General features: G+C 40.0%; 1 protein-coding gene across 2 annotated transcripts in view; it reads right to left on the bottom strand.

Annotated features, from left to right (window-relative positions):
* Cntn5 (contactin 5) overlaps positions 1 to 18,689 on the bottom strand; it is a 1,138,775-nt gene that overhangs the window by 223,725 nt on the left and 896,361 nt on the right. For both annotated transcript variants that reach the window (XM_041657731.1, XM_041657730.1), the window contains one exon: positions 17,770 to 17,920. In XM_041657731.1, the coding sequence (XP_041513665.1) occupies positions 17,770 to 17,920 (151 nt within the window). The remainder of the gene's footprint in view (positions 1 to 17,769; positions 17,921 to 18,689) is intronic.

Raw genomic sequence — 18,689 nt, forward strand, 5'->3', positions numbered from 1 at the left:
CTTGTTCATCTTAAGCAAGGGCTCATAATACACTACAGCTACAGCTTTTGCAACCTGAGGTGTGAGTGTAGTGCTCTTTCCTGCATCATTCCTCAGGTGGAAGATGCATTCTTACCATTGATCCTTTGTATGTAATATCATTTCGTTCCTTATTAAATTCATAATGGTCACCTTTTCATGTAAGGGAATAACCTCATAATTTCTCTTTGGCACATTGAAATTGTCAACATCATTATTTTTGTACTTGCTGTCATTATTAAGAAAAATAAGAGTTACGTGACTACAGAGACTGTCACACCATAATGGTTGATTTGATGACAATATGGTCCTAAATAACGCATGAGCACTTAATGTATCCAATATAGATACTCAAGCATATGAGGCTACAGGGACTGTTCTCATTCAAACTACAACACTGCATCTGTGAATTCTGAGTAGGGAAAGACAGGACTTTTTCTCTTGGCCTTTTGGAGTCAACCAAACAGTGTTGTAAAATCTGTATGGATTCGGAACTCAAATTGAAGATGTCCATTGAGAAGACAGAGGTATCCATCATACATCATCACTCAGCATATGGGCCACAAGGATAGGGTATTGTCGATATTCCTTTCAGAGCTAGCTCACATGTGCTGCTTTGCATGCTTTGGACAGCTTGCACACACATCTAGCATCCATGTCACTGGGAGCATTCCAGGTCCTTCAAGAGAGAGGGAGTTGGAAATCTCTGCATTTCAAAGCAGGCACACAGGTGCAGACTCATTTCCTCCCCCAACACTGCTCTCAGCCTACACTATATACACAGAGGGGAACCACATAAAATTTTAAGCATTGATCTCAGTATGGGGGGAGAACACAGCCATTCTCCACAATATGATTTACACAGATGTAGCATTTCTCATGTGGTGCGCCACCTGCTGAATTTTTAATGGCAATTTTATAATCATTCAAAACTACATAGGAACGTTTAGGAGGGTGGAACATTATCAAGAGTTTAGTTAAAATGATTTACCTGTGAGTTTTAAACAGCATTAAGTAGCTTGTGAAAAATATTCAGATTCGTGCTTAACATGGCACTGGGAAGGGGAACCCCAGGAGACACATTCAGCTGGAATTCTGAGGGCAGAGCTTCCCAGGGTGCTTTTCTGAAAAGCATCAGTTAAACCATAAACAAAGGCTTTAAAGGCTTCAGCAGGTAAGTGCTGGAGAAATGGGGAAACTGAGACCTCACTGCTGTTCTTCTTAGTTTAGTGATCATTTTGCTAATTCTGTTAACCAGAAAATCAGAATTTAAGCCAATAAGGAAGGAGCCATCATGATAAACCAACTATGTTTATTTTAAATTCCCAAATAAATAAAGAAAATCAACTCTTTTTCTCTTTATACTTGTGATTTAATACTGTGCTGGTGTGACTTAATCCTGTACGCAAAAGTTGAGTTCCTATGGGAAAAGTTGCAATAATACTAATTATTTTCTTATAACATCTTCCTTCAAAACAAAATTCAGAGTGTCGTATCTTCCACTCTCTGTATTGCCTTTCATAATTTAACTTGAACTTATCTCTATTCACCTTTGAGAAACTGAAGGGCAGAAATATGGAGACTTGGAGATAGAGAGAATTTGTACGTATGTTTTCCTGGGATCTTGTGAGCCAGGTTAGTGAGTAAAAAGAAACAACGCCCTTGCGACCCAGAACATCTCTCCCTAAGCTGTATGTACTGATCATGGAAGACAAATAAGAATGCCACAGAGTACACTGGGTGATTTGAAGAGACCAGCTGGGCCAGCTCTGCCAGCAAAGTCCTTATCAAGTAAACATGAAGACCTGAGCTCATCGCCTGTAACACTCATAAAGGAAGGAAAAGGGTGTGGCTCCATTGTGTGACCAAGGAACATGGTTGCAAGGTAGAGATGTTGTCCAGGGTAGAGGAGTTGACCTGGTAGCGGAGTCACGGTAGAGATTGTTAGGAAAGAAGGCTGATGAAGCACAGTGTGCTGCACAGGTAGCTGGGAATAGTTCCAATGATTAATTCTGCTGAACAAAATGGTTCTGTGTAGAGGATGTGGATAAATAATTGGTATTAAAAGAAAACACAAAACCCATGAGCCTTACAATCTAGGTGAGGACACAGGGAACCAGCGGGTCCCTGGGCTGAGAATACAATTCAAAGACATATTGTGAAAACGCCCTTTCTCCTGGCAGGTGAGGAGCACCTGGCTTACGTTCACATGGCTTACGTCCACATGGCAGCCCTCTTTATGACAAAACATGTGTGAATTACTGAGTGTCCTTCGCATGCCAGAGGCAACTGAAGATCATGTGCCCGACTCTCAAGATCGCTCTCATTTACTTACCATGGTCTTATGTCAGAAAGAAGAAACCGAGGCTTAGCAGGTCAGGCAAGCTCAGTATCTCAGACTCAGTACCTATGACCAGTGTGAAAGCTTTTTGGGGCTGCTCTTCCTAGATGTGAGCCTGCAAACCCACTTAGTGGACAACTGTGGGCAGGTTATTCCACAATTCCCAGATTTATCTGTCTACGACACAGGGGTGATTAAGAAAATACCTGCTGATTAACTGAGCCAGTATATCTGATGCTTTCTGTCTTCCTGGTGGTATCCATGTATTGGCAGCTTTTATTTTACCCTTTTGCAGTGCTGGGGATCAAACCTAGCAATTTTGATTATTGTTACTGATCGAATCACACAGCTTTTGTTTTCAGTTACAATTTTATCAATGAATTTTAACTACAATAAAAAGTTGAGTCTTAGCCAAACATCTTCCAGACATAGAAGTTACTTTTATCATTTTTTTCTACTTATAATTAATAGCATCATTGAGACACCAAAGATTTCCCAAGTACTGTTTCACTTGTGTGCATTCTCTCTCTCTCTGTCTCTGTCTCTCTCTCTCTGTCTCTGTCTCTCTCTCTCTCTCTCTCTCTCTCTCTCTCTCTGTGTGTGTGAGTGTGTGTGTGTGTGTGTGTGTGTGTGTGTGTGTTTTAAAGTGTATATGGCCAACCAGAGCATTAGAATAACTGTTTAAGCTAAAGCGTCCCCACTGGGTATGGTGGCACACACGAGAGTCTCTGGTGGAGGCCGGAAGATACACAGTTCAAGGTCGTTCTCATTTGCATAGTGAGTTTGAGGCCTGTGTGATTTAAACTCCTATCTCAAAACACAAATACACAAAAGCATCCCCATAGTATTAAAGCTCTGAAATACCCATGTTAGGTGACCTATTATGACACAGGAAGTAGCACACCAAAAATGACAGACTTAGCCATGTTTCTAAAAAACACACAAAGTGTGTGATACTCAGGCATCTGATGCTTTTTTCCCTGTTTCTGATCACTTGTACAGGACACACACATGCACACACACACCCCCACACACACACACATGCACACACACAACACGGTGAGAGAGAGATCTGTCTATGCAGGAGTGTTTAGAGATTATCAGTTTTTTCACTCTAGTGGCACTGGCTCTTGGTGAGGTGACGGAAGACACAACATGGCTCTGAAATGCTTTGAGAAAAACTGAAACCCAAGCTATTTGTTCTCTTTGAAGTTGCTTTACATAGATTTTTTTTTTAAATGAAAAACAGCATTTTTGGAAAACCTTTGAGAACATGGTACTTAAAATGCCTATCTGGTTTCATTCAGGGAAAAACAGATAAAGATGCCACTAATAAAATATGGGGAGCTTGAGAATAATACAATCTGGGAAAAGTTAACATTCATGGAGAAATTCAACTGTATTTTAACTCAAAATAGAATTTTAAATGAAAATATCTCTATTTCCCCAAAGCATGCTATCCTGCCATCCCACAAAGTCCCAAGCCTTCTGTGGATGCCATTATAAATTATTTTTTCAGCCTTTTTGTTTCATTGCATAGAAATGCAAATTTTGGGGCTTGTATTTAAAAAAATGTAATCAAGCTCCATTAAAGTTCAACTATTTTTTTCTGTTGATTATTTTGCGCTTTCTTAAAGACAAACCATTCACATATAATAGTGCTTTTGCTTTCCTTCTATTGTGTTTTATATCTCAATGTGAGGCTGCTGGTCAGGCAGAGACATTGGTCTCACATAGCAGGACTCTGAGGTGGGGAGGCTGGGGAAGTATTCAGAGCTCTGATATCACCAGTCACTACATGGATAGAGTCTTAGCTCCCTTAAATGGGCAATGGTAGAAATGTAGAGGATGCAGTTTTCTTTAAAGAAGCAAATATATGCCAGCACCATTTGTTGAAGATGCTCTCTTTTTTCCATTGTATACTTTTAGCTCCTTTATCGAAAATGAGGTGTTCATAGGTTTGTGGGTTAAAATCTGGGTCTTCTATATGATTCCATTGGTCGACTTATCTGTTTTTATGCCAATACCACACTGTTTTAATTACTGTAGCTCTGTAATAGAATTTTAAGTCAGGGATGGTAATGCCTCCAGAAGTTCCTTTATTGTATGAGATTGTTTTGGCTATCCTGGGATTTTTGTTTTTCCATATAAAGTTGATTATTGTCCTCTCAAGATCTGTGAAGAATTTTGATGGGACCTTGATGGGGATTGCATTGAATCTATAAATTGCCTTTGGTAGAATTGCCATTTTTACTATGTTGATCCTCCCAATTCAAGAGCAAGGGAGATCCTTCCATTTTCTGGTATCCTCTTCAATTTCTTTCTTCAATGCCTTAAAGTTCTTGTCAAATAGATCTTTCACTTCCTTGGTCAGAGTTACCCCAAAATATTTTATGCTATTTGTGGCTATCCTGAAAGGTGATGCTTCTCTGATTTCCCTCTCTGCTTCCTTATCCTTAGTGTATAAGAAGGCAACTGATTTTTTGGAGTTGATCTGTATCCTTCCACATTACTTAAGGTGTTTATCAGCTGTAAGAGTTCTTTGGTAGAGTTTTTGGGGTCGCTTATGTATACTATCATATCATCTGCAAATAATGAAAGCTTAACTTCTTCCTTTCCAATACGAATCCCATTGATCCCCTTATGTTGTCTTATGGCTATTGCTACAACTTCAAGCACTATATTGAAGAGGTAAGGAGAGATAGAAAAAAGAGAGCATCTTCAACAAATTGTGCTGGCATAACTAAATGACAATCTGTAGAAGAATGAAAATAGATCCATATCTATCACCATGCACAAAACTCAAGTCCAAATGGATTAAAGACCTCAATATCAGTCTGAACACACTGAACCTGATAGAAGAGAAAGTGGGAAGTACTCTACAACACATGGGCACAGGAGACCACTTCCTACGTATAACCCCAGCAGCACAGACATTAAGGGCCTCATTGAATAAATGGGACCTTCTGAGACTGAGAAGCTTCTGTAAAGCAAAGGACACTGTCACTAAGACACAAAGGTAACCCACTGACTGGGAGAAGATCTTCATCAACCCCGCAACTGACAAAGGTCTGATCTCCAAAATATATAAAGATCTCAGGAAACTAGACTGTAAAATGCTAATCAACCCAATTATAAAATGGGGCACTGAGCTGAACAGAGAATTCTCAACAGAAGAAGTTCAAATGGCCAAAAGACACGTAAGGTCATGCTCAACCTCCTTAGCAATCAGGGAAATGCAAATCAAAACAACTTTAAGATATCATCGTACACCTGTCAGAATGGCTAAAATCAGAAACACCAATGATCGCCTTTACCGGAGAGGTTGTGGAGTAAGGGGTACCCTCATCCATTGCTGGTGGGAATGCAAACTTGTGCAACCACTTTGGAAAGCAGTGTGACAGTTTCTCAGGAAATTCGGGATCAACCTACCCCTGGAACCAGCAATACTACTCTTGGGAATATACCCAAGAGATGCCCTATCATACAACAAATGTATATGCTCTACTATGTTCATAGCAGCATTGTTTGTAATAGCCAGAACCTGGAAACAACCTAGATGCCCTTCAATGGAAGAATGGATGAAGTATGGAATATATTAGAGTACTACTCAGCAGTAAAAAACAAGGACTTTTTGAATTTTGCAAGCAAATGGATGGAAATAGAAAACACTATCCTGAGAGAGGTAAGCCAGACCCAAAAAGAGGAACATGGGATGTATTCACTCATAATTGGTTTCTAGCCATAAACAAAGGGCATTGAGTCTATAATTAGTGATCCTAGAGAAGCTAAATAAGAAGGTGAACCCAAAGAAAAACATATAGGCATCCTCCTGGATATTAACCTTCATCAGGTGATGAAAGGAGACAGAGACCGAGACCCACATTGGAGCACCGGACTGAATTCCCAAGGTCCAAATCAGGTGCAGAAGGAGAGAGAGCATGAGCAAGGAACTCAGGACCGCGAGGGGTGCACCCACACACTGAGACATTTGGGATGTTCTATCAGGAACTCACCAAGGCCTGCTGGCCTGGGTCTGAAAAAGCATTGGGATAAAACTGGACTCGCTGAACATAGCAAACAATGAGGACTATTGAGAACTCAAGAACAATGGCAATGGGTTTTGATCCTACTGTGCGTACTGGCTTTGTGGGAGCCTAGGCAGTTTGGATGCTCACCTTACTAGAATTGGATGGAGGTGGGTAGTCCTTGGACTTCCCACAGGGCAGGGAGCCCTGAATGCTCTTTGGGCTGATGAGGGAGGGGGACTTGATTGGGGGAAGGGGAGGGAAATGGGAGGTGGTGGCGGGGAGGAGGTAGAAATATTAAATAAATAAATAAATAAATAAATAAATAAATGAAGCAAATATATGGGGTTATTTGACGGCCCCTGTGGACCCGTGTCTTTCCCAGCTGCCAGAAGGTGAGCTGTCTCCCAGATACACTTCTCCCCATCATGGTAGTCTCCATCTCCCCAGGCCCGGGCACAAAGAAACCAGACGATCATGTCCGTATATGTTTGAAACAATAAGCCTTTGCCCCCTTAACTTGATTTTCTCAGGGACTTTGTCACAGTAGGGCGAACCTAGGATGTTTCCCTAATTTTGAATGCCTTTTTTCTTCCCCACTGGCCAAGATGCTAATAAAATGTTTTTCTGTTTATTGTTCTGTGTGAATTTATAGGAATGAACTGAGTGTCTTGAAGACTACCAGTGAGATACCAGGTTAAGGAAAAACCTGGCCTGCCTTTCGAAGTCCTCAGTTCACAGCTATTTGAACTGTCTAGTGTATTTCTCTTTTGTACCTATAATCCATACTTGGACCCAAATCATTATACATATTTTCATAAAGTGTCAGGGATTCATGAGAAGTACTTTCTTCAATTCTGAGCTCTTGTCCTAGAAATACCCTGCCTCTACAAGCCAAAATCATATTCAGGAACCATTTTAAATAGTTCATCTGAAACCTAGTCCTTGTTTTTCACCCAGATTTTGTTTTATATTCCATGTTTCACAAAAGGTTTTGTGCATTCAATGGTCTAAGGGTGGTGTGGACTAAAAGCAGAACTCGACATTTTGTCTGCCTAAGCTATGTGCTGTGTGTCTGAGCCTTGGCTAATTCTGACTAAATTCATTTAAATTGGGCAGTCTTATCTTTCTGATAATATCTGATTATGAGGACTGCAAGAAATAGTATACCGCTAATATTTCCTGTGCTTAGGATATGGAGCTAATTTTATTATTGCCTTAGTGGGGCACCTTTTCTACACTATTAATAGGGATAAAGACCCGAGTTACTCCCGAGCACTATAACAGTGCCTCTTTGGGCACAACGTCTCTTTCTCCTACCTTGGTATGAACTTGCACAGCATCTTACCTTCTGTTAAACAAAGGTTTTCATGAGATGGATCAAATTGCACATAGCTTTACCTGGCCTTGCCTTTTGTGCAATGAGGGAAGAAGCAAATGGGTTATGTGCAGCTGGGAGGTGAGAGTCACAGAGTTAGTTCAGTATTCTGATTTCTCCAGATAAAATAAGAGCATAGAAACCATCTTAAAATATGGGTACAGCTGCATGTAGATACATCTGCATATGCATGCATATATACATGCACATATACCTTAATTTTATATCTGTTTTTATATTTTATTAAATCTTTGGAAATGTCATACAATGCATTTTGATTATATCTACCCCCATCTCTTCCCAGATTAAACCTCCCCTTCTCCACCCCTTCCCAACTTCAAGTCTTTTTTTTTTTAAATCTTCTATAGAGTCCAATTGTGCTGTCCATAGGCTCATAGTGTAGACTAATCTCTTGGAGTGCAGTTCATATACCAGACTACAACTTCCTTCCTTCCCCAGACAGCACCATCTGTCAATAGCTCCCAGTGGGCCCCTCCTCACTCTATGTGTAGAGTGATTTAGTCGCATCCAGATCTCCTGCAGCCAAACACTGCTTCTCTGAGTCCAGATACAGCTGTGCTGCTGTGGCCGGAAGACACTGACTCTGGTCCTCTCTGACATCTGCCTCTTGCAATATTTCTGCCCCCCTTTCACAGTAGTCCCTGAGCCTGGGGGAGGAGGTGATGTAGACATCTCACTTGTGACTGAGCACTTATAGTTACTGATCCTCTGTAGTTTGATCAAGGGTTAGTTTCAGAATCGAGTTGTTTTAAATGTGAAGAGAAGCAAGCAAGCTAGTGCTGGGGTCTGTTTGGTGTTTGGGTTATCTTTTATGGAAATGGTTTGTAGGTTGGTTTTTTTCATTGCAGTCAAGGGTTTTTCTTCTGTTTTTTTGTTTTGTTTTGTTTTGTTTTGTCTTGTTTTGTTTTCCAGACAGAGTTACCCTGTTTAGCCATGGCTGTCCTGAACCTCTCTCTTTTGAACAGGCTGGACTCTAACTCAGAGACCCACCTGCCTCTGCCTTGAGTGTTAAAGGTGTGTGACCACTGCCTACTTACAGTCAAAGTTAACGTCAAGTATGCCCTCTAATTTGTAACCATGCCTTTGTTTCCTCTTAGGAACTAACCACAGTTAAATTAGTGAATGATTTATGCAAAAATCTGCAAAGAAGTGACTGCTGGGAGTAGCCTGTCCCAGAGGTAGCTAACCATCTCTGCTGTAGCTTGCTTTGTTCTTAACATTCTCTGAAACTTCTTTCTTCACTATTTGATATTCAACGAAGAGTCACTTGGGGAGGTTGCAGCATCAGTCAGTAGCATGCACTTGGAGGCTTGAATTCCCAAATATTTTAGTTGCTGTTTGTATTAAGGACAAATAAAGCTGGAAGTTGTAGTCTGGGGGGCTTTTGGAAAAGAAAAGCCTTAAGCAATTAATGACTTGTTCAAGTTGTGCCCACTTGGAGCGCACAGCCAGGCAACTTGTGCAACTGTTTATAGTAACTGGGGTAAATGAACCATAGTTAAAAGTAGAATTTATGAACTGTTTGCTAAACTGGTAATTAGGTAGAGATGTAAAGCTGCACGCGAGAGAGGCTGCTAGGACAACAGGAGCAGCCTAGTCTGTTGTCATTTACGGCTTAAATTGCCCAGTTCTTCCTTGGTACTTCCCTGTGGGACCTGAGGCCTATTTTGTTATATTTAACAATTAAGGGAAAAGGAAACAAGAGACAGGCTGGTGGTGACAGCAGGAAGCAGAAAGGCATGTTCAAAGGTCTTTGGGGAGGAATCCGGAGCTCTTCTATGACCTTCAACTTGGGACATACCAGAAATAAAATAAGGCTTTCTAATATGTTGTCCTTTGCAAGCAATTACAGGTCACACATTTGAAGATTTGTCATCACTATTATATGATGTCAACAGGGCACCTAAAGTGTGAGCATTTGAAGCCATGAGAAAATTTTTTCCTCTCTTATTTTTAATCAACAGCTTAATAGAGCGCGAATGTTGCTTCTCAGTACATTTGGGTTATTTTTGGTTATGCATTCTAGGAATAAAATGAGTTCAGAAAACCATTCTATTTTTTTTTTTCTCAAACTAAGCTGGATCAATCAGGAAGGAAAAAACAGGGGCAGAGGTTCTGGAATTATGATGTTGATTTTACAAGTAATTTATGCATAATATCAGGTCCTCTGTTCAATTTGTCAGTGAACAGACAGAGCCACAAACCGTTTTTATTGTATCAATCACCAGTACCAGTGTGGTCTGGTTCATCATCATGCAGAGGATGCGAAAAATAATAGTAAGATCAAATTTTGGTGACTGAGTCCATTAGCTTGTAAACTGGCATGCTTTCCTCTGTTGGAAGCAAAATTAGGTTCAAAAAGTCCCACATAGTCTCACATGTGTGTGTATCCTCAAAGTATGTTGGCTGTAGGAAGCTGAACTCATAAGAACTGAGGCTAAGTGGTATTGTCAGAGACTGGAGAAACAGGAATGAGAAACCATGGCGGTTAGATAGACTAAATCAGTGGCATAGTGGTATGGTCATAGACTCACAGTCAGTTAAGGATAAGAAATCCTGGTGCCCATGAGACAGATCAGCGAGGAAAGGCACCTGCTGCTTGGTGTGCTGAGTTTCATCCTTAGGACCCATATGGCTGGAGAAAAGACTGACACCTGCAGGTTGTTCTCTCATCTCCACAACGCTGTGGCATGCACATGCCCAAACATACACAAGCACACAAAGCAAATGAATAAAATATAATGTAAAAAGAAGTCTCTTGTGCTGTGTTTCAGACAACTAAAGATAGTGACAATATATTTATATTATAACAATCTAGAAGGAATTAGCCTTTTACGGTCTAGTTTCTTGAGTTCTTTATATATTTTAGAGATCGGACCTTTGTCAGTTGCGGGGTTGGTGAAGATCTTCTCCCAGTCAGTGGGTTGCCTTTGTGTCTTAGTGACAGTGTCCTTTGCTTTACAGAAGCATCTCAGTCTCAGGAGGTCCCATTTATTCAATGAGGCCCTTAATGTCTGTGCTGCTGGGGTTATATGTAGGAAGTGGTCTCCTGTGCCCACGTGTTGTAGAGTACTTTCTACTTTCTCTTCTATCAGGTTCAGTGTGTTCAGACTGATATTGAGGTCTTTAATCCATTTGGACATTTTTGTGCATGGTGATAGATATGGATCTATTTTCATTCCTCTACAGATTGACATCCAGTTTTGCCAGCACAATTTGTTGAAGATACAACAAAAGTTCAAATGGCCAAAAGACACTTAAGGTCATGCTCAACTTCCTTAGCGATCAGGGAAATGCAAATCAAAACAACTTTAAGATACCATATTACACCTGTCAGAATGGCTAAAATAAAAAACACCAATGATAGCCTTTGCTGGAGAGGTTGTGGAGAAAGGGGTACACTCATCCATTGCTGGTGGGAATGCAACCTTTTGCAACCACTTTGGAAAGCAGTGTGGCGGTTTCTCGGGAAATTCGGGATCAACCTACCCCTGGAACCAGCAATACCACTCTTAGGAATATACCCAAGAGAGGCCTTATCATACAAAAAAAGTATATGCTCTACTATGTTCATAGCAGCATTGTTCGTAATAGCCAGAACCTGGAAACAACCTAGATGACCTTCAATGGAAGAATGGATGAAGAAAGTATGGAATATATACATATTAGAGTACTACTCAGCAGTAAAAAACAAGGACTTTTTGAATTTGGCATGCAAATGGATGGAAAGAGAAAACAATATCCTGAGAGAGCTAAGCCAGACCCAAAAAGAGGAACATGGGATGTACTCACTCATATTTGGTTTCTAGCCATAAACAAAGGACATTGAGTCTATAATTAGTGATCCTAGAGAAGCTAAATAAGGAGAACCCAAAGAAAAACATATAGGCATCCTCCTGAATATTAACCTTCATCAGGCGATAAAAGGAGACAGAGACAGAGACCCACATTGGAACACCGGACGGAAATCTCAAGGTCCAAATCAGGAGCAGAAGGAGAGAGAGCATGAGCAAGGGACTCAGGACTGTGAGGGGTGCACCCACACACTGAGACAATGGGGATGTTCTATCGGGAATCCACTAAGGTCAGCTGGCCTGGGTCTGAAAAAGCCTAGGATAAAACCGGACTCGCTGAACATAGCGAACAATGAGGACTACTGAGAACTCAAGAACATTGGCAATGGGTTTTTGATCCTACTGCGCATAACTGGCTTTGTGGGAGCCTAGACAGTTTGGATGCTCACCTTACTAGACTTGGATGGAGGTGGGTGGTCCTTGGACTTCCCACAGGGCAGGGAACCCTGAATGCTCTTTGGGCTTATGAGGGAGGGGGACTTGTTTGGGGGAGGGTGAGGGAAATGATAGGCAGTGGCGGCGAGGAGGCAGAAATCTTTAATAAATAAATAAACAGAAAAAAAAACAAAAAAAAATCTAGAAGGAAATATTTCTAAAGACTTGATAAATCTTGGAGAGACAAGGATCTTTAACCTGATGTGAACATTATATAATGCATGCATGTATGAGGATATCATATAGTTTTCACCAAAATAAGCAATTTGCCTGTTTTTTTTACTGTACCAGTTAGAAATAGATTTGAATTTAAAAATAAGAAAGCATTATAATAAGCCAGAAGCAAATTTTATTATCTTTTTAGAAGACAAACAAATAACTGAGCCTCTCAGGAGTGTTAGAAAAGAAATGAAAAAAACTGTCCACTTTTGGGCTTTCATGGGGTCATTATTAACTGGATATTGGATTTATTAATACAAGATGCAGTAGGTACAGGAATCCTGTGGTTTCAGAAGGCCCAGGGTTTGTTTCTTTCTTAGTCAAAGCTGGGTGTGGTTTAGGTGGACAAGAAGTATAGTCCCTGCAGTCTTTAAGGGACTGGCTTTCCTTGTATTGATTTTGTCTTTAGACTCTCAGATTTTGACACCAATGCTACCACACTAGCTCATGGGGGACAGGAGAGGCAGTCAGGAAGAGCAAGCAGCTTCCCTGCGAGGATGCAACCGAAAAATTGTGCAGCTACTTTCTCATTGCATAGAATCTAATCCTCCGGCAAAGGAGCCTGGGATGTGTGGTCTCTAGTTCTATTTATATACAACTAAAAACCCAAGGCTGTTTACTGTTACAGTAACAGAATGTGTGGACAGATTACTAAAAGTTTTTTATTTAGGATGTCTGAATGTGTGTGAAGTGTCAAACTAGTTATGAAATCAGTCTCAAAGTGCTTGGATTTAGAACAGAAAGCTGAATCCATATATGAAACTGTGAGAGAATCCTGGCCATGTTAGTTTATGCCTATAATCCCAGAACTGGGTCCATAAGGGGGAAGACAGTGAGTTTGATGCCAGCCTGGGCTAGAAAGTGAAACTCTCTCTTCAAATAAAAGGTGAGGAGAGGGCTGGGAATAAACTCTTATGGTAGGGTGCTTCTCTGGCATGCGGACTGATCCCAACCCAGCTAGAGAATGACAAACTATTCTATAGTTTGAATTGTAGTCAGACAGTGACTCAATCTCGGCATTCAGAAGGCTGAGGTAGGAGGATGGGCATGAACTCAAGATCAGCTATAAGTTTACAGATAGCTAGCGCCTTGGGAGACTGTCTCACAAGGTGGCAGAAGTGAATTCTACTACCTTCTCCATGTGATTGAAATGCAGTTTCGTTTTCATTTTTGCTCACTTTGATCAGAAATTAGAGATTTATTGATTAGCACCATGACTCATTACTGGTTTTTCTGTTTTTATGAGCATTTCAAGGAGGTTGTCTGGTACAGTTGAATGTTTTTTTGATTCTAAGACGTCCATCTATAACCCTACAATAGTAAGTATAAGATCTCTTTCCCTTCCTCTCCTGAATTCAAGGAAGTCACAGGAGAACACTTGTGGGTGACAGCACACTGCATGTTGCCAGCAGCCTTTGAGTAGTCAATCTTATGAAGTCAGATATCACCCTCATTTTCTTTGCGATAAATAATATCACTTGGATTATTTCATTTCCTCTAAAAGCAGAGGTTTTAGGTTAAAAGAGGAATAAGTGACATACTCTTGATAAATTAATGCTCATTTACCCTTATTATACAACATCTAGATGGCAAACAAAAAAGACAATACCTAGGGTCTGCATTGTTTTATGTTCTTAATATATAAAAGACAGTGTCATTGAGAAAACAACCCAACAGCGCGTTCATTAACAAACACAGCATGAAGGTGGAAATAAGGGGGTGGAGATAGGACCCTAATTGTGCTCATGAATTCCTCTTCTTCCCTACAAAGAGCAGGAAGAACCGCTCCCCCTGCTGTAACAGTGTCCTGTAGGGCTTTTATGAAGAATATATTTCCCCATTTGTCTGTGAGTCAATATGTGAGTATGATCATTGTTGTCCAATAAACGCAACATGAATTCCCGGAAGAAGTCAACTAATAGGTACTTCAAGTGCAATTCTCTATGTGTGTTAAATGAGGAAGTAGAAAAGTTGGCCTTTAGGAATGCCTTTGGAGAGCAGGGGACTGAGCAAAGGACTGTAGACAAGTCTTTCCTTGACTTCAGTTGCACAAAAGAACACTTACCCTGTGGCATGGCTCTCTCTACAATACCTTATTTATTAACTTTTTCTTCAGAGTTTCTTAAGCACTTGTATCACACGTTACTATCTCTGTAAACACTATTTTTTTTGTCTAGAAATAAGAAGCCATACTTGAACTACTTTAGAGCTTTAATATTTTTAAATAAGGTTTAAACATCTATAACATTTCTATGATGGCCCATAACAGCTGAGACAGATGCCATTGAACAGGATGCAAAACTTTGTCTCAGCTCAGAACCTTGTATTCTTCTCTTAGCCATGCTGCACACAGAAAGTAGGGAAGTTTAACATGCAATAATGAAGATTTAATGCATGTGCACTGCTGGAGTGTTTCTGGATGATTATATTTTAACAAAAGTTAATGGCCAAGTAATGGGAATAATGAGCTGGAGTGGAAATTCAATAGGAGCTTGATGAGCAGAACAGGCTTGCAATAGTATGGTGGGGAAAAAGGTCTCTATGCAGTCCTGTGCAGAGGACTCCTCAAAAGCATTTATTTCAACAGGAAAATGGACAGAAGTGATTATGAAACCTCAGTTAATGTGTGCTGATGGACCTCAGAAATGATGTGCTCAAACCTGGAGCTCTCCTAACATGGGAGGAGGAGGGGGAAGACAGAGTGAGGGAAGGAGATGGAGAGAGAGAGAGAGAGAGAGAGAGAGAGAGAGAGAGAGAGAAGAGAGACGGAACTTTTCTAAATGATCTTGGTAAAAACTGTATGCAGATAGGGTGTGTCATATACCTGTGTATGCACATAAGTGTGCAAATGTGCATACATATGTATATGTAGGGGACAGAGGTTGATGTTATGCTTATACTTCCACCAATTAAATTATTTTTACATTCAGTCATTTACTTCGGTGTGTAAGTGTGTGGGAGTGTGTGCTCAACAGTGTATGTGTGGAGACCAGAGGACAACTTGCAGGAGTCCATTCTCTCCTGTCACCATGTAGATTGTGAGGATGGGACTCAGGTCATAGGCTTGATGGCATGTTCCCTTACCTGTTGAGACATCTCAGTGGTCTTCCACTATTGACACGGTTTCTTTGTCTGAATCTGGAGCTCAGTAACTGACAACTCTCTGGACAGTGAGCTCCAGAAATCTGCTTGTCCCTGCCCACAAACTCTTACAGCACTGCGGTCACAGGTGTCACCAGAGTCAGGCTTTAATGAGGAGGCTCAGGACTGAACCCAGGGCTTCTGGTTTGAGCAGCAAGTATTTTACAACTGAACCACTTCCACATCCCCTAAAACTCCCCTTGTATGTTCCCAAGTAAGTCATTGAATTTTACGTAGACTATAGAACCGATGAAAGTGAATATTCATATCTCTGATACAGAAACTCTACCAAGGCACTGAAGGAGGACAAGGTAAAGGAGAGCAAGTGGTGAGCAGGAGATTGGGATGAAGAGCAAGTGCATCAAGCAGGTGACAAAGTACCACAGAATAACCTAAATATATTTTCTTTACCAAGACCATAGTTCAGTGAATAAAGACAAATCTGATGGGCTAGGTACAATCCCCAGGACTCACGTGGTAAAAAGAAAAACCTGACTCCCATAAGTTGTTCACTGATCTAAACACACACACACACACACACACACACACACACACACACACGTTTTAAATGTCTTTTTTTCCATATTACTGGAGAAAAAAGAGGTTTGGAGATCTACCATACTATTCATTGAAACATGGTCTCCGTCTGTAGAGATTGGAACTCTTAGTCCTAGGATCTTGGGTCCATGTCCCACATTGGGCACCAATTTAATTATGATTAATAAAACTTCAGAGAGAGAAATTTGGATTAAACCTGAATGTCATAAAACATAAAGCCCAGCCACTGAATCTCCCTTCAACCTCAGTCCAAAATATAGATCTTTCCTTCAGGAATCTGAGAAGGAGACGGTGTCTGAGAGCTGATTCCTCCTGTTTTATAACCCTTGCTAGGTATTAAAAATGTGCACCACTTGGAGTAAAGGCATGCACCACCTGGTTTCTATGGCAACTACTGTGGCTACTGGGATTAAAGGTATGTGTCTATAAGGCTGACCAGTGGTTTTTTTCTCTCTCTCTGATCTTCAGGAGAGCTTTATTCATTAAAAATACAAATGGAATGCCACTACAATTCATAAGAGAAACTGCTCTTACCACTAAAGATCCAAATATCAATGGTAGAATCATTATCACCTCTGCCTGTTCGACCACTTCTCTTCCTCTGCAGGCAGAAACTGAACCTCCCCAATTTTAATAAAAATTGCATCTGAGACTATTGAAACCACTCTATCTTAGATTTGCTGAGACATCACATTGTAAAGAAATTTCCCTAAAATTTAAAATTATTCCAAAGTCATTTAAAAGATTATTCAGAGGGACAACCATTACTGACTTGAATTATGTAAGTATATTTTACTTACCTCTGAATACACAGAACTTGTCAAACTCCTTATTTTTATAGATAAGGTAAATACAAAGTTCTTATACAATAATATATGCCATATGTTTCCATATAAACAGATGTTTTATCACCTCTCAATCATTACCTTCAACATCAATGGTTAATGACAGCAAAGCTTGGGACTTGCCAGATCAGCCCAGAAAGAAGACAGAGTATAACAGGATGGGATAATCACATAATTTGTCTCAAGTTTCTACTGTTATACTGCTGTGATATTCTTCTGTTTGCCTTTTGCTTTCCAGAAATAAATGCTTATACATTGAATATTCTTCTACATATTTCAAAGGTGACTATTGCCATCAAAGTCATCTGATTTTATTTTTCACTGACATGATTAAAAATGGAAAAAGTAAGCATTAATAAAAATATCACATAACACAAATTTGTTCATAAAATAACCATGCAGAAGACACAGAATATGTTCAGATTATTTAAATACCAACATCAAACAAAATCACAGACCATAAAATGATCAGAGACAATATGTAGAGCATCATAATGCAAAGCCAAAGTGAAAAGCAAAAACAATTAGCTTTGTTTAAAATGTAGTGAAATTCTACTGCACAGCAAAGAAGTTGTGCTGCATTGTTAAAGCTAGCTCGGTGTTTTAGGATCACAAATAAAAAAATCACATTACAACTACTTTATGAAATATGACACAATCTCCATAAGACTCATATATACTTAATGGGTGTCATTTGCAACTTCCAAAATATCTGATGTTAATGACAGCAGCGTGAGGAGCTATCTGGGGGAGGTAGGGAACTAGCAAGAAGAGGGGTCCAGGATGATAAGAGATTTGTAGGAGAGAAGGAAGCATGGCAATGACATGATGCTTGTGCATGGAGCGATCTGGGGGAGCCCACAACTTCACAGGCTGATAAAAGAAGTTCATTCTGATGGTAAGAGACTGAAGTGCAAAATCAAATTCTCACCTTTTGTTGCCTCTCACCACCTTGTCTCCCTTCCTCCAGGAGATGGTTGGCTTGGGAGCACCCTGTGGTTGACACTCTATGAGGACTTCCCGGTCTTTGGTGACAATTATTGTTTTCTTGACTTGATTCAGTTCAAAGGAAGGTGGTGAGGCTGTCGCAAAGACAAGTAATTTCCATCAGAAGCAGAGTTGATAATTTAGTCCACTCTTGTATTTAACTTGTTTCTCGGGCACACTTTTCTCTTAAAAATCTCATGAAAAAATAGATGGCATTAGCACAAAATTTAATTTGTTATTAACTAACAAAGCTGCTGTAGTTAATAATAATGAGAACATAATGTGGAATCTACAAAGAAATAGTACGTCAGTAAATGACAGAATTGATTGATGATCACCAAGGTCAACTGCAAAAGGCTGCATGCCACTTGGACATTGCTTAGGAGCTTGACTAAGAGTCACTTTTGAGTTTTTGTGTGGAGACGTTTTAAGTTCCAGAGAAGACAAATGATATCTTTTATTTCCCAACTTATTTGATGTAGCCCGCCTCACTTTACTTTAGAATTATACAGAAGTGAATGCAGTTTTTAAAGAAGTTATTTTTTAAAGAAATGGATCTGTATGAATTTTAACTCAAAAAATTATTTAATTTGTCTCAATTACTCATCTAAGTGTGAACATTAAGACTTACTACACTTATATCAAGATCACTTTAACTATGAAATATGCACATGTACAGCATTTGAGTGAGTCATTGTTTATACAAACTGAATCTTTGCATAACTCTCAGAAGTAATTTATGCTTATGTTAAAGCCATATAGTGCATGACATGACAGTACTAGAATGCAGTATCCATTACAATCGAGTGTGGCAAAATACTGAAGACAAGTATGGGAAGATTACAGGTAACACTTTTGCTTGCC

Source organism: Microtus oregoni, unplaced genomic scaffold (genome assembly GCF_018167655.1).
Source record: "Microtus oregoni isolate MIOR12 unplaced genomic scaffold, Mior012 000008F_ref0000371, whole genome shotgun sequence".
In the NCBI taxonomy this organism is placed as follows: Eukaryota; Metazoa; Chordata; class Mammalia; order Rodentia; family Cricetidae; genus Microtus; species Microtus oregoni.